Source organism: Garra rufa, chromosome 17 (assembly GCF_049309525.1).
Source record: "Garra rufa chromosome 17, GarRuf1.0, whole genome shotgun sequence".
Lineage (NCBI taxonomy): Eukaryota > Metazoa > Chordata > Actinopteri > Cypriniformes > Cyprinidae > Garra > Garra rufa.
The window spans coordinates 43,414,666-43,431,966 of record NC_133377.1 but is presented as its reverse complement, the minus strand read 5'-3'; the positions used below and the strand labels follow the sequence as shown (position 1 = coordinate 43,431,966).

General features: G+C 39.4%; 1 protein-coding gene across 1 annotated transcript in view; it reads right to left on the bottom strand.

The window, feature by feature from the left end:
* Window positions 1-51: 51 nt before the first annotated feature.
* LOC141289663 (telomerase reverse transcriptase-like) overlaps window positions 52-17,301 on the bottom strand; it is a 46,259-nt gene continuing 29,009 nt past the window's right edge. The window contains exons 12-16 of the mRNA XM_073821821.1: window positions 12,121-12,244; window positions 11,834-11,895; window positions 5,029-5,153; window positions 3,606-3,743; window positions 52-188 (exon numbers count right to left, since the gene is read on the bottom strand). Of these exons, the coding sequence (XP_073677922.1) occupies window positions 85-188; window positions 3,606-3,743; window positions 5,029-5,153; window positions 11,834-11,895; window positions 12,121-12,244 (553 nt within the window). The 3' untranslated portion in view covers window positions 52-84. The remainder of the gene's footprint in view (window positions 189-3,605; window positions 3,744-5,028; window positions 5,154-11,833; window positions 11,896-12,120; window positions 12,245-17,301) is intronic.

Sequence of the window (17,301 nt, the reverse complement as noted above, 5' to 3'; positions counted from 1 at the left end):
GCCGCAGATCTGTTTAGTCAGCTGCCGCGTGAATGAAACGTTTCCCGCTGATGTCTGCGAGAGGCACGTGACACGTTTACCGCTCTACGTCCGAATGCTTTTAAAGTCCTGAGGGATTCTGGGAGTGGCGGCCTGACGGACACGTGCCGATCTGATGCCAGGCAGCACGCGCTCCAGACGCCGCTTTCCTAAATGAAACAGAAAAACACGAGATTACATGCTGTCAGATGGTTTTCTGTGTTTCAGGACATCATTTGAGTTAGAGTTGAGAAAGACGACAGCAGACCAAATGAACCCAGAGAGAGCAAATCATTAGCAGAGATGAGGCTCTACAAACGTTAACGTCATAAACGCTCGGTTGCCACGGTCTCTGCCCACTTTTCCTAGAAATATTTTCCCCCTGCTTTTCTCCTTAAGCATAAAATAAGTCAAATACACACTAACAAATACAAGAAGTGATTTAGGAGTGTAAAGAGACTCGATTATGAGCCGACGGTCATCCATAAACGCTCTAAAGATGCCATTTCTGTCTCCAAGGTAACAGCGGCTGCTCTGATTGGAGGATTTGTCGTCAGGACAGAGCACTGATAAGGGCTTTTTAAGGGATATATGGCTATTAAACATGAATTAAAAAGAATGATAAGACTAACTACTATCTTTTTTTCTCCTGAAATGTAGTAAAATCAAATTTAAAAAAAAGATGCAAAACTTAATGAAATTACTAAGTGGTAATTAATAACAATTATAATAGTATATAAATAATAATAAAACAACTCGAGTCAATGATTTATGGGAATGGGTGTTTTACTAAAGTAAATAAGCTTGTTATTATGAACTAAAACTATTTGAAGACATTTATGTTCATTAAAATAAAAAGGGGAAATTATATATAATATAAAAACAATTTAGACTTATTTCAGTTAGTTGCAACATTTCACTTTTGTTTTAACTTGATGTACTAAAATAACTACAAATAAAAGTAAAATAATAATAACAAAAATCTTAAATATAAAATAAAAAGAAAACAGACATAAAAAATAATCTAAGAAATACTAAAACTAAAATGGAAAGTAATTAAATAGTAGTACTAAAATGACAACTAAAACTTAATGTATTAAAACATTTATTAAAAACTAAATTGAAATAGTTTTAGTTGTATTAAAACAACTAAATAAATAAAAAGTAAATTGACATTACAAAATATAAAAATTAAATTGGAATATAGCTGTGAACTATAAAAAAAGAAAGAAAGAAAAAAGTAAATTACAAAAAAATATTTTCCATGTAAATTTTATCACCAGTTTAAATTGAGGTACTAAAACTTCCAAATAAATACTGGTCCTTCTCAAAAAATTAGCATATTGTGATAAAGTTCATTATTTTCTGTAATGTACTGATAAACATTAGACTTTCATATATTTTAGATTCATTACACACAACTGAAGTAGTTCAAGCCTTTTATTGTTTTAATATTGATGATTTTGGCATACAGCTCATGAAAACCCAAAATCTCAAAAAATTAGCATATTTCATCCGACCAATAAAAGAAAAGTGTTTTAATACAAAAAAAGTCAACCTTCAAATAATTATGTTCAGTTATGCACTCAATACTTGGTCGGGAATCCTTTTGCAGAAATGAGTGCTTCAATGCGGCGTGGCATGGAGGCAATCAGCCTGTGGCACTGCTGAGGTGTTATGGAGGCCCAGGATGCTTCGATAGCGGCCTTAAGCTCATCCAGAGTGTTGGGTCTTGCATCTCTCAACTTTCTCTTCACAATATCCCACAGATTCTCTATGGGGTTCAGGTCAGGAGAGTTGAGCACAGTAATACCATGGTCAGTAAAGCATTTACCAGTGGTTTCGGCACTGTGAGCAGGTGCCAGGTCGTGCTGAAAAATGAAATCTTCATCTCCATAAAGCTTTTCAGCAGATGGAAGCATGAAGTGCTCCAAAATCTCCTGATAGCTAGCTGCATTGACCCTGCCCTTGATAAAACACAGTGGACCAACACCAGCAGCTGACATGGCACCCCAGACCATCACTGACTGTGGGTACTTGACACTCGACTTCAGGCATTTTGGCATTTCCCTCTCCCCAGTCTTCCTCCAGACTCTGGCACCTTGATTTCCGAATGACATGCAAAATTTGAGCAACAGTCCAGTGCTGCTTCTCTGTAGCCCAGGTCAGGCGCTTCTGCCGCTGTTTCTGGTTCAAAAGTGGCTTGACCTGGGGATGTTTCTACTCCAGACTCAGTCCACTGCTTCCGCAGGTCCCCCAAGGTCTGGAATCGGTCCTTCTCCACAATCTTCCTCAGGGTCCGGTCACCTCTTCTCGTTGTGCAGCGTTTTCTGCCACACTTTTTCCTTCCCACAGACTTCCCACTGAGGTGCCTTGATACAGCACTCTGGGAACAGCCTATTCGTTCAGAAATTTCTTTCTGTGTCTTACCCTCTTGCTTGAGGGTGTCAATGATGGCCTTCTGGACAGCAGTCAGGTCGGCAGTCTTACCCATGATTGCGGTTTTGAGTAATGAACCAGGCTGGGAGTTTTTAAAAGCCTCAGGAATCTTTTGCAGGTGTTTAGAGTTAATTAGTTGATTCAGATGATTAGGTTAATAGCTCGTTTAGAGAACCTTTTCATGATATGCAAATTTTTTGAGATAGGAATTTTGGGTTTTCATGAGCTGTATGCCAAAATCATCAATATTAAAACAATAAAAGGCTTGAACTACTTCAGTTGTGTTGTAATGAATCTAAAATATATGAAAGTCTAATGTCTATCAGTACATTACAGAAAATAATGAACTTCATCACAATATGCTAATTTTTTGAGAAGGACCAGTATAACTTAACTAAAAAGTAAATAGACATATTACAAAACACTAAATATTAAAAGTAAATTTGTTGTAAACTATAATTACTAAAACTATATTAATATTATTTATATACTATTAGAATGTATTCTATTATTCTTTGAATTAGCTTTTATTTTTATAAAAGTAGCATTTAAACTGTAATTTCAGTTAATTTTTATTAATATACATACTGAACTAAAACTTAATTCTAATTAAAATGCAAAACCGTTTAAGTTGAATTACTAAAACTGAAATAAAAATTAATAAAAGTAAACAGACACAAATTTGCGATAAAATTAAAATGGAAAATTGATTTATGATTTTGTATTACTGCCTTTTAGAATTTAGTCTATTATACTTTGAATTAGCTTTTATTTTTATGTTACATTTGATTTAAGTTGTAATTTTAGTTATTTTTTATTGATATACATATTGAAAAAACAAAAATAAATTGTAATAAATTTATAAAATGGAAACTAGTTTAAGGTTGATTTACTAAAACTGATATAAAAATTAATTTAAAAAAAGTAAACAGACATATAAGTTGTAGGGTTTTTTGTAATAATTAAAATCTAAAAATAAAAAATAAATCAAAATATTCTTAAATACTATAACAGTATATAAATGATTCAAAAACAACACTATTACTATTACAACTAACTAATAACATTATTGCTATTACGCTCACTCCACCCATAATGCAACAGTGTCTTTCAGAACGGAGTGAAGATGTGCCTCAAAATGAACATACGTTTGTGCAGCGGAGGAAGCAAGCTGTGGTAAAGTGATCGGTAGCGTCTGAAAACCACCTCAAACGCCAGACAGAACAACATCTGAACGGCTTCATATTGCAGAATCCCTCCTCCGTCCAGCGAACCCAGAACCAGACCTGCAGGACAGACAAACGCTGGATTCAGACCTACATCTCTAATGAAAAATATAGTCTGTGAACTATTATTAGTAAAACTGAAATAAAAATTCAAACGTGAATAGACATATTAATGAAAGCAAAATAAACTACATTTTTCCATTTTCATGTAGGCCACAAATAAAAAAAAATAATAAAAAGTAAAAAAATTAAATAATAATAAAAAATAAAATATATATATAATAACACAGGTGTTAAAATTAAATTAATAAAAAGTAAATAGACATTAAAAACTACAAAATATTAAAATTAAGCTGGAAAATAATATAGGCTGTGAACTATAATTACTTAAACTGAAATAAAAATGAATAAAATGACCAAAAACTTAAATAAAAATGAACAAAAAGTAAACATATATATTTAAAAAAAAAAAACTTAAACGGGTGCTAACATTTAATAAATATAAAGTAAATAGACATTAAAAAATACAAAATATAAAAAATTAAATTGGAAAATAATATAGGTTGTGAACTATAATTACTAAAACATGCTAAAATGTATTAAAGTAGATAGACATTAAAAATACAAAATATTAAAATTGAATTGGAAAAAAAATATAGGCTATGAACTATAATTACTAAAAATAAAATAAAAATGAACAAAACTTAAAAATGAACAAAAAGTAAAATATATATAAAAAAAACAAAAACGTGTGCTAACATTTAATAAATATAAAGTAAATAGACATTAAAAAATACAAAATATAAAAATTAAATTGGAAAATAATATAGGCTGTGAAATATAATTACTAAAAATAAAAAATAATTTTAATTAAATAAAAATGAACAAAACGTAAATATATATAAAAAAAACTAAAACGTGTGCTAAAATTTAAGAAATATAAAGTAAATAGGCACTAAAAGATACAAAATATTAAAATTAAATTTGAAAATAATATAGGCTGTGAACTATAATTACTAAAGCTAAAATAAAAATGAATAAAACTCAAAAATGAACAAAGTAAATATATAAAAAAACTAAAACTTGTTAAAATGCAATAAATATAAAGTAAATAGACATTAAAAAATACAAAATAATAAAATTAAAGTGGAAAATAATATAGGCTGTGAACTATAATTACTAAAACTGAAATAAAAATGAATAAAATGAATATAACTCAAATAAAAATGAACAAAAAGTAAATATAAAAAAACTAAAACGTGCTAAAATGTAATAAATAGGCATTAAAAAATACAAAATATTAAAATTAAACTGGAAAATAATTTTTAAAAAGCAGCGCTCGTGCCTTTATTAATGTGTCTGATGAGTCTGTTGGTGACTCGAGCCATGGTCCAGATCATCTTCAGGAAGAAGCACGGGTTGAACTCCACATTTTGACCCAGAGGCAAACTCCTCACACACGCGTGAAACCTGACACACATTGACAAACATACAGACAAACAGGAGCGTCAACAGAACGGTTTCTTTGGGGTTTCTGCACTGAATGGAATATTTTAGGTGAGTTTCACACAATCATTCACCATCAGACAATCAAACATCACTCAGTTACAGTTACTCAGATGTTTGTTCATGTTAAACTTTTGCCAAGTGAACAAGAGAAAACAACTAATGTACACCAGTTTAAATGATTAAAAGACGTCAGTAAGTTTTTGAAGGTCTCTTCTGCTCATCAAGGCTGCATTCATTTCTTTTAGACAATGCAGGTGAATAGAGTAATAAAAAAAAATCTAAGTTATCACCTTACTTACCCAGTTGATTGATTACATTGATAATTGCAAATATTTTTTGCATTACACGTTTTCTTAAATGCTTGGTTTCAATATGCAAATGAGCCATTATTTAATGAAATATGCACTAATCTGCATATATTTATAGTACAAAATCTAAACACTGGATGAAGTCAGTTTCAAAATTCTTGTTTAATATTAGACATATTAGAGTCAATTGATTTTACAGAGGAGATTTTGGGTCAGAAAAACTAAATTAGAACAGGCAGAAAAAAAAACGTTATATTTTTACAATTTTTGGAGGGAATAAAATCAAGCAAATTATAAATGAACAAATCCCTCTGTAAAAACCTTCAGAATATAGACATAAAAATGTAAAGTTTGGCGTGTGTAAGTGCTACTGAAGAGGAGATTTATGGCTCAGTGTAGGAGAAAAACTCATTTTGAGAAAACAGCCTTTAAAAATATGCCTTGTAGTTGAAATCCATTGACACAAATAGATAAAGTGCTATAAAGGAAACACTAAACAGTGACTTTTGAGTTCCCTGTCGATACTTCACTCGTACTGCGTCGTAAGACGCTTATGGGAAAAGCTCCTTTTTCTCCTGAGACTGAAGCATTTCAATAACGCAGTGTAACTGCACGGCCATTGGTTTGTGCAGTGAGATAAAAATAAACCAATGATTCGCGCCCGATCGCGCCAAAAGGGGCGGAGTAAATGGCCATATAAGCGTGCATTTCGCCATAGGATCTCAGATCCTTCTCCTTCAGCGACGACTTCTTTGCTGATCTACGAGACTCGATGCTGCTCGCCGTTGACACGCCTTCGCAGCGGATCAAGCTGAACGAGAGACCCTCTCTGCTCGTCTGATTAGCCGCTTCTCCGCCGCCTTCAGCGTCGCAGCAGCAGCGGTCCCAGCCGATCCCCTGCCGCCATCCGGTGAGTATATAAGGGCTTATCTCTAAGTAGTAAGTTCTAAAAGAGCAAATTTTCTAGCGACGTTGTTGCAAATGTCGCGATGCGAGTGGCTCGTGCAGGGCTCTGCACGATGTAGAAGGGCAGTGAGTGCCGCTCACTGAGACGGAATGCTGTCGCTGACAGTTTGAGTCTCGCTCTTTTCGCTCGCTAACCCCGTTCTCCCGTTTCTTATCTCTCAGCAAGGCTCGGAGAAAGAGACCGTGGAGTCAGGGAACTAAGCAACAGGGTTTGAACGATCTTACGCCGGCAGTGAGCCCGTGTGTTCGCTCTTTCCGTTGCGCTTTGATCTGACAGCTCCGCATTTGTGTGTGTGTGTTGCTAGGGAGACGGACTGCTTTCACTACGAAAGCCCGGTTTGCTCGCAGAAGGCGCTCCAGCTCTCATGTCTCTCTCCTCCCAGTAATCTCGGAGGAAGCAGCAGCGAGTTGTGAGCTGAGCAATCATGCACGAGCATTCTCATGCCGACACACATTGTGCGAGCTTTATTGATTTGCCAGCGTGTGTTACTCGCGAGGATCAGATGCACTCGTTACACGAGCGGCTTTAATCCTCCCAGGCAGATCAGAGCGAAGCGCTGTTACATCTATTACTCACGGCTTTGCTTTCGTGTATGCGTCGCTTATGCCGCGCTCACAGAGGCGAGCTGCTTTCATTATTAATAGTATGGACATGTTCGCTCGTGGGAGTCGCCCTGCCTCCCCCTTCTCACGTTTCTCTTCTCTCAGTTACCTCGGAGAAAGAAACGGTGAATGCGCGATCAGACTTAAGTGACATAACGCCGGCAAAGCCCCGCATGCGTCACTCTCTATGCAGTTTTTGATCTGCCAGTGTTATGTGAGGATCTGCGCCTCTCGCCTTATCGAGCGGCTCAATCCTTCTGAGCAAATCGGAGCAGAACGCTGTCACCTATGATTCTATATTGCTGACAGCTTCATATTTCAGTACGCCTCTCGCCTGGGCCACGCCCACGCTGAGGCTGCATGCTCTGAGACAGACAGCTCTCTCTGCGAGTGTTTATGGCTGGATCTGCTTTGCTCACAGCTCGTTTTCTCAATGAAGACGGCCCCGCCCCTCCCCTCGTCTGCTACGAGCAGAACTGAGAGGATGTGCGCAGCGTTTTAAACTGCCTATATGTTTATACAAAGATCATCAGTACTCCTCTTTTTGAGTGGTTTGATCTTTTTAGGTGGATTAAAGGAAAATGCTGTCACTGTGATCATTACTGACAGCTTCAAATTGGATGCGTCTGGGCCATGCCCACGCTGAGGCTGCGCTCGCTGAGACGATGAGTGTTATGTCTCGCTGGCGGCTCGTTTTCTCAATGAAGACAACCCGCACCTCTCCTTGTCCGCTACAAACGGACATGAGAGAATGCACACAGCACTTTGATAGCCTCAAAACACCCCGTTTTGTTCTGGGTGCCGACGGCCATATGTTGTGGAAAATGTTGTGACCCCTGGGCCCTTTCTGACAGCGTCCTCACAACCTGCCATTGTCATAACGGTCAGTTGCTCGAACCAACGCAACCCCTTGCCACGTGGGCCGAGGCCTGGCAAGCCATCCCCGGAGTGTCAAGTGGGTTCTGGGCATAATAGAACGAGGTTACACACGTCAGTTCGCTTGAAGACCACCACGCTTCAGCGGGGTGGTCTCCACCTCAGTTCACAGCAAGACGTAGAAGTTTTGCGTACAGAGGTGAGGAATTTGTTGGTAAAGGTGCCGTAGAAACGGTTCCCTCAACAAAGAGCGAGTCAGGCTTCTACAGCCGTTTCTTCCTCGTTCCAAAGAAGGATGGCAGTCTAAGACCCATCCTCGACCTCAGACTTCTGAATCGCGCCCTCATGAGACGGCCGTTCAGAATGCTTGCGCTAAAGCAGATCCTCTCGCAGATACGCACAGAGGACTGCTTTTGCTCACTGGATCTGAAAGATGCATACTTCCATATCCAGATTGCACCCCGTCGCAGGCAATTCTTGAGATTCGCCTTCGAGGGATTGGCTTATCAGGACTGTCCTTAGCTTCCCGCACGTTTACGAAGTGCATGGACGCAGCGCTTTTTCCCCCTGAGACAGATGGGAATCCGCGTCTTGAATTACCTCGACGACTGGCTCCTTCTGGCCCAGTCGGAGGATGAGCTAACACACCACAGATCCATAATCCTCTGCCACTTAGAGTGCCTAGGACTCAGGGTCAATTTTGCCAAGAGCGTGCTGTCTCCCAGCCAACGTATTCGTTCCTGGGAGCAGTTTTCGACTCAACCTGAATGAAGGCAGCAGTTGCGCCGCAACGAGCCCAGGCTATTCGCAGGCTCGCGGCCTCCTTCAAAGTCGGAGCCCTTCGCCCTCTCAAGACTTTTCAGAAGGTGCTCGGCCTGATGGCCTCGGCATCCCCAGTACTTCGGTTGGGCCTGCTTCAAATGCGCCCTCTGCAGTTCTGGCTGAAACCAAAGGTTCCTCCTCAAGCCTGGCGTCTAGGACGCCTACGTATCAAGGTAGATCAGGCCTGTGTCACAGCTCTGATTCCTTGGAAGAACTCTCAATGGATGGAACAGGGCGTTCCCCTGGACATGGTATTCAGAAGGAAAGTGGTCTCGTCAGATGCCTCCAACTCAGGTTGGGGGGCACTGTGCGACAGCCAGCCTGCATTCGACCAATGGTCGAAAGCAGAGAGTCGCCTTCACATCAACTGCCTAGAAATGCTAGCAGTGTGTTTAGGCCTCCACACCCTTCTGCCGGTCTTAAAGGGACACCACATCTTAGTCCGCACGCACAGTATGACAGTGGTGTCTTACATAAATCACCAGGGAGGTCTTTCGTCGAGACGTCTATTCACGTTAGTGAAACGTCTCCTAAAGTGGGCTCAACTGCACTTCCGCTCGTTGAGAGCAACACATGTGCCAGGCAGGCTGAACCAGGGAGCAGACATGCTGTCTCGGAGCAACGTCTCCTCAGACGAGCGGATGCTTCACCCCCAAACGGTTCAGGAAATATGGGCGGTCTTCGGCAAGGCGCAAATAGATCTTTTCGCCTCAGAAGACAATTATCACTGCCCAATCTATTTTTCAAAGGAACAGGATGCATTGGCCCATGAGTGGCCCAATCTCCTTTTGTATGCGTTTCCCCCGACTGCCCTGATACCACAGGTCATCAGGCGAGTCAGGGAGCAGAAGCTCAAAGTCCTGTTGGTGGCCCCATTCTGGCAGAACCAGCATTGGTTTCCAGATCTTCCTCGGCTGCTTTCGACAGCGCCGTGGCCATTCCACTGAGACGAGATCTCTTAACACAGGCAAACAGAACGCTATGGCACCCCCAACCGGAATTGTGGGCGCTGCACGTATGGTCTCTCGACGGGAGCCTACAAGTCTCCCTGAGGCCGTTTTGAGCACTATCTCTCAAGCCAGAGCACCCTCTACAAGGCGGCTCTATGATCTTAAGTGGTCTGTCTTTTCCGCCTGGTGTTCCACCCGCGGTGCAGATCCGAATTTATGCGACATATCAGTGATATTGTCCTTCCTTCAGGAGCTATTGGACAAGGGAAGATCTCCCTCCACGCTCAAGGTCTATGTGGCAGCCATAGCGGCATTCCATTACCTTTAAATGGTCAATCTGTGGGAAAGAACGATCTGGTCGTTCGTTTCTTGAAGGGGTCAAGAAGGCTTAACCCTCCTCGCCCCATCACAGTTCCTTCTTGGGACCTACCCACGGTGCTGAGGGATCTGAGAAGCCCTCCCTTTGAGCCGCTTCAGTCCACTGACCTTCGCCCTCTGACGTTGAAAACTGCCCTGCTTTAGCATTGACATCAGTCAAACGTATGGGTGAACTACAGGCGCTCTTCGTGAGCCCTGTATGCTTGGAATTCGGGCCAAATGACTCAAGTCATCCTGAAGCCAAGACGTGGTTATGTACCTAAAGGTCTCTCGACGCCGTTCAGAGACCAAATTATTTCCCTCTTGGCTCTTCCTCCTTCGGTGCAAGACCAGGATTTTAATCCCCTCTGCCCCGTTAGGGCATTGAGGTGTTATGTAGAGCGTTCTGCTTCCTTTAGGCAGTCAGAACAGCTGTTTGTGTGTTTCGGCGGCCGCACCAAAGGGTCTTCGGTCACGAAACAGAGGTTATCCAAATGGGTAGTGGAAGCCATCATGCTGGCTTACTCTTCCGTGGGCCTACAATGTCCCATGGGGGTAAGAGCCCATTCGACTAGAGGCATCACCTCGTCCTGGGCCTGGTCCAGTGGTGTTTCCATTGCAGAAATTTGTGCGGCGGCCGGCTGGGCCTCGCCGTCCACATTTGCTAGATTTTATAATCTGGACGTCCCGGTCTTACAGACTCGGGTCCTTTCTGCATAATGGGATAACTGTTACCAGTAATAGATATTATGTTGTATGCTTTGGCCTTAGTTGGAGTTCCAAACTGGAATTCCCTGGAACGGATGTTTATCAGGTCATCCTGATTGAACAAGTTGGCCCATATTAGCCCTTTAGTGCTAGGGCCATGTCAGTCGTTCCTCTACCATAGCAACGGCGGGATTGTACTGGTTCCCCATAAGCGTCTTATGACGCAGTACGAGTGAAGTATCGACAGGGAACGTACTCTGTTACTTTCGTAACCTCGGTTCCCTGAGATACGGGAACGAGTACTGCGTTGCTGGCCGTGCTATGTAGCTGCACGACTCAGTCGTCGCTTCAGAAAAACCATGCAAGAAGAAACTTTTGGAATTTAAAGATAACTTATTTTGTCATCTGGGAAACATGTAAGTATCTCCTTTAGCGTCTGAAGGGCAGTACTAAATGAAAAAGTATGATATTTAGGCAAAATAAGAAAATGTGTACTTTCCATTCTGTTTTCAAAGTTTTCACCCCCTGGTTTTTAATGCATGTTTTTTCCTTCTGGAGCATCAGTGAGTGTTTGAACCTTCTATAATACTTGCATGCGAGTCCCTCAGTTGTCCTCAGTGTGAAAAGATGGATCTCAAAATCATACAGTCATTGCTGGAAAGGGTTCAAATACACAGAAATGCTGGAAAACCAAAGAATTTATGGGACCTGAAGGACTTTTCTGAAGAACAGCAGGCAGTTTAACTGTTCAGGACAAACAAGGGACTCATGAACAATTATCACTAAACCAAAAAACACTGTGGATCATTCAGGTAACAACACAGTATGTAAACTTTTGAACAGGGTAAGTTTTATAACTCCAACTCTTATTTTCTCTTGTGGACTATATGTGAACATCTTTAATGTAAAATATCTTATTCAGGTCAGTACTAAATAAACAATAACATGCATTTTGTATGATCTCTCTTATTTCGCAGATGCTGAAAGGGGGGTGTAAACTCTTTTGATCTCAACTGTATCACTTCTGAGCACTAATGTATTTAGTGTTTACCTGAGCGCCTGCAGCAGAATCAGTTTATACAAGCTCCTGTAAACAGCTTCCACTGAATTCATCTGGAGAAACAGCACACACGTGTGAACAAATCTTATTTTCTCTCATATTTACACCATTAACACAAAACGTCTCACAGGAGCATGAATGAGTATTAATGATTTCTGCGCATACTGCATCAACAGTGGTGGCCATTTGAAAATCAATCAAAAAAAAAAACAAAAGATACAAGACTGTGAACTCAACTGCTTCTCATGAGGGACTAAAGTATTAAGGCCACGTCTCACCCTGAGGTCTAGAAAGATGTCGGTACACTTGAGACTGAGGACCGACAGCAGCTTCTTCATGGCTGTGGCCGGTGAGTGGGCGGAGCCTAGTGTCAGGCTGTAGCGCAGTGATAGGCCGTCATACCTGAGGGGGCGGAGCAGACACCATTTATATAGTTAATTCATTTTGTTTGTTATTTTCGATGTCACATTAAATATGGTGCCACAACACTTAGTAGCTTCACTTCCTGAAGAGTTAATATACTGTGATGTTTTCAAAACGTTGTGACTTGTTTAAGTTCTCACTCAATTAAGTCCAGTGTTATGTTAGTATCATGAACATCAACACATTTATTTGTAGTTTTTATAATATTTAACAATTTTTGTCATTTTATTAGTTTCAGTTGTTTTTTTAGTTCATAAAGTTAAACTACATGAAAATTGATAGATGTGGCTTTGGCAACTAGCTAACATAAAATAAATCTTAAAAGTAAAATAAATATTTTTTTCCAGTTGACGATAATTATATTACAAGTAATTATATTTTAGTAACTTAAGTTAATTTAGTTAATTTATATATCTCAAAGATATATAAATCTGGCACCACAGTCCCGAACTGAATCAAATGATTTACGAACTCGCACCAAAGTCCTGAACTGAATCAAATGATTTGAGAACTCGCACCAAAGTCCCGAACTGAATCAAATGATTTACGAACTCGCACCAAAGTCCTGAACTGAATCAAATGATTTGAGAACTCGCACCAAAGTCCCGAACTGAATCAAATGATTTACGAACTCGCACCAAAGTCCTGAACTGAATCAAATGATTTGAGAACTCGCACCAAAGTCCCGAACTGAATCAAATGATTTACGAACTCGCACCAAAGTCCCGAACTGAATCAAATGATTCGCAAACTCGCACCAAAGTCCTGAACTGAATCAAATGATTTACGAACTCGCACCAAAGTCCTGAACTGAATCAAATGATTTACGAACTCGCACCAAAGTCCTGAACTGAATCAAATGATTTGAGAACTCGCACCAAAGTCCCGAACTGAATCAAATGATTTACGAACTCGCACCAAAGTCCCGAACTGAATCAAATGATTTGAGAACTCGCACCAAAGTCCCGAACTGAATCAAATGATTTACGAACTCGCACCAAAGTCCCGAACTGAATCAAATGATTTGAGAACTCGCACCAAAGTCCCGAACTGAATCAAATGATTTACGAACTCGCACCAAAGTCCCGAACTGAATCAAATGATTCGCGAACTCGCACCAAAGTCCCGAACTGAATCAAATGATTTACGAACTCGCACCAAAGTCCTGAACTGAATCAAATGATTTACGAACTCGCACCAAAGTCCTGAACTGAATCAAATGATTTACGAACTCGCACCAAAGTCCCGAACTGAATCAAATGATTTACGAACTCGCACCAAAGTCCCGAACTGAATCAAATGATTTGAGAACTCGCACCAAAGTCCCGAACTGAATCAAATGATTTACGAACTCGCACCAAAGTCCCGAACTGAATCAAATGATTTGAGAACTCGCACCAAAGTCCCGAACTGAATCAAATGATTTGAGAACTCGCACCAAAGTCCCGAACTGAATCAAATGATTTGAGAACTCGCACCAAAGTCCCGAACTGAATCAAATGATTTACGAACTCGCACCAAAGTCCCGAACTGAATCAAATGATTCGCGAACTCGCACCAAAGTCCTGAACTGAATCAAATGATTTACGAACTCGCACCAAAGTCCTGAACTGAATCAAATGATTTGAGAACTCGCACCAAAGTCCCGAACTGAATCAAATGATTTACGAACTCGCACCAAAGTCCTGAACTGAATCAAATGATTTGAGAACTCGCACCAAAGTCCCGAACTGAATCAAATGATTTACGAACTCGCACCAAAGTCCCGAACTGAATCAAATGATTTACGAACTCGCACCAAAGTCCCGAACTGAATCAAATGATTTACGAACTCGCACCAAAGTCCCGAACTGAATCAAATGATTCGCGAACTCGCACCAAAGTCCCGAACTGAATCAAATGATTCACTTCCTGAAGAGTTAATATACTGTGATGTTTTCAAAACGTTGTGATTTGTTTAAGTTCTCACTCAGTTAAGTCCAGTGTTATGTTAGTATCATAAACATCAACACATTTATTTGTAGTTTTTATAATATTTAACAATTTTTGTCATTTTATTAGTTTCAGTTGTTTTTTTAGTTCATAAAGTTAAACTACATGAAAATTGATAGATGTGGATTTGGCAACTAGCTAACATAAAATAAATCTTAAAAGTAAAATGAATTTATGAATTTGATTGCACTCATGCATGTATCTCTTTCCCCCCCTTTTTTTATCCAACAATGTGCAAGCAGATTTGGTATCTCTTTCTTTACCTAAAACAAATAAATCTTAATGACGAAGTGAATTGTATACATTCTTTAGTTTTGAAGGTAAAATACCCCACTGATATCGGCCTGGTATCGGTATCGGCTGATACTCAGAATTTTTGGTATCGGATCGGATCGGTTTTGAAAGAATGGTATCATTGTATCCCTAATATATATATATATATTTATTTATTTATATATATAATTATTTTTTATTTATATATGTATTTTTACATATATACATACATACATGCATGCATAACATAACATTTCTTATATTACTTGTAACAGATATGCTTTTTATGATTTTATGGTTTTTGGTTAACCATAATAACCCTGGCCAGGACTATGGGTTCGACTGGCCAATGAAAGATGGGAATAGAGTTCAATTACTGTTGCTTAAGTCGATCATAACTACTGCTAGTGCTCTCAGTGATGAGACTCAAGAAATGCCAAGTCATTCACCCACAACACGTCACCTGAGAACAATTGTTTATGTCAGTCTGGAATGTGTATAAAACACTATCGTGATGTAGGGCTGGGCGATTTGGCCTAAAATCAAAATCTCGATTAATTGAACATTTTAACTCGATTACGATTAATGAACGATTATTTTATTTATTAATAAAATTATATTTAATTATATTTATATATATATATATATATTTTTTTTTGCCCTCATAGTTCACTGACAAGTTTTGTACAGTAAATATGCTCACATATTACAAGTGAGAGATTTTTGAATGAAGGGTGCATTACTTGATTTTCAAAATAATTGAAGGAAACACACACTATCAACTATCTACGATTATTTATTGAACATCAGTGTTGAACAACTGAAATTAAAGCACACATTGCTTAAAACGAACAGTCACATTTTTCTTAAATTAGTGAAAATAAATAACTTGCACTTTTGGAAACAAAATAAATTATTTTCAATGTTTCAATGAAAATAAGCAGTATCTCTTCTTAATAAAATTACTCTTGTATGTATGTATGCATATATATCACAAGTTTTAGATTTTAGAAATGCACATTTGACAGTAGCAGAGTTGACAGCTTCTGTTTCTGTATCTGTAAAAATAACAACAGCTTCATCTTTCATACATTTGCATACATTTGTAGATTACCACTACCACGGTAAAGAATTTGTAATGAAAAACAGCATCCTGAAGACATTCAGTATAATTACAAATGTACAACAAACAACTGTAATGACTTACAAAAAATATATATATTGTTATTATATTCCATTACTCCTTTAATATATTTAGCACATTATAAGTATAATAAAATTCTATATGAATATTTTACTTTTCTGCCATGCCATGGTTACTGTCAGTGTTAGTACAGTAAAACCATGGTAAACGTTGGTGATTTGTAGATTGAAACGCCGGATCGTCAGAATACTGTCAATTACACTTGTTTAATTTTTTTTTTTTTAATTGCCCTATATTGGCATTGTAAGCATATGATTTAAAAACATTTTTATATAAAATTATTAGTAAAACATTTTATACATTTTTATTTGACCTCAAAGTAGAGACCTGCACAGAAACAGAGTGCTGCGCAGGACAAAACTTGATGCGCGAGTGGGTAGAAACTCGTGTGTGTGCGGGATGCGGGAGAATAAAATGTTTGGAGGGACTCCCGGAAAATAGAAATATATAAACATAAAATATCTAAAAACATACAAATTGTTATTCATCTATTACACAAAAGCAACACGAACAACTAATATAACTTCAAAATGATTAACAGGTGCAAGAATAGGAAGTTTCTGGAATGCAAGAATCCACTCACCGAAAGTTCTTGCGCACTGCTTAATATTGCGTGCGCACGAATCCACTCATTGCAACACAACAAGTGTAGACACTGTTAAATATTCATTGTGCAAATATTCATTGTGTTATAAGAGTTGTATGAGATCGCGATGAACTGAGATAGGCAGGGAGCATTGTTTGCTCGCATTCTGCCACGCATGCACACAGCAGCCCATGCTTGCTTTTCTGTTGAGAATAAGATCGATGTACTCAAAAAATATGTATAGGTAACCACAATGCAGGCTTTTGCAGGCGGGAGAGGGACAAAACATGAATCTCACGGGCAGGAGTGGGACGAGATAACATATTCCGTGCTGACTGAAAAATCTGTCACGCACAGGTCTCTATCTCTAACGCCGGTTTCACACTGCACGCGTAAGCAGAGCGTAACGGTGCGTTCACACTGGCACGTAGCGAGCGGGGCGAAGCGAGCGTTTTCAATTCATTCATATGGAAGTTGCGCGTAAACGGTCGCGTGGTGCATTTTGGGATTGGAAGCGGCGCGGAGAAAGCGTTGAGAGCGGCTGAGAGCGTCAAAAGGTTGGGCATTCCTCAACTTTATGCAAATTTCGAGCGCAAAACGCCGGCGACAACCAATCGCTGTGAAGAGTAGGCAAGGCAAGATTATGACGCGTGTTTCTGAAACTGGTGGATTACTGAGCAGAAATCACATATTATTGAAAAAGTCAAGCAAAAGTAAATGTACTTTGCATGTTTTCATTATATGCTACAGTTTAGTTTTCGAACCGCCGTTAAAAGAAGACAATGGAACATAAATAGGGTGTGAACATTGTTTTTCAGAGGTGTGCTCAGCCCTAAATTAGACACTCCCCAAAGCAGTGGCGTTGTAGCGTTGCTAGCGGCACTGAGCGTGGATTTGACGCTGTAGTGTGAACGCACCGTAAGCAGGGCGTGCGCAGCACGTAGGCCAGGGGTCTCAAACTCCCGGCCCGCGGGCCAATTG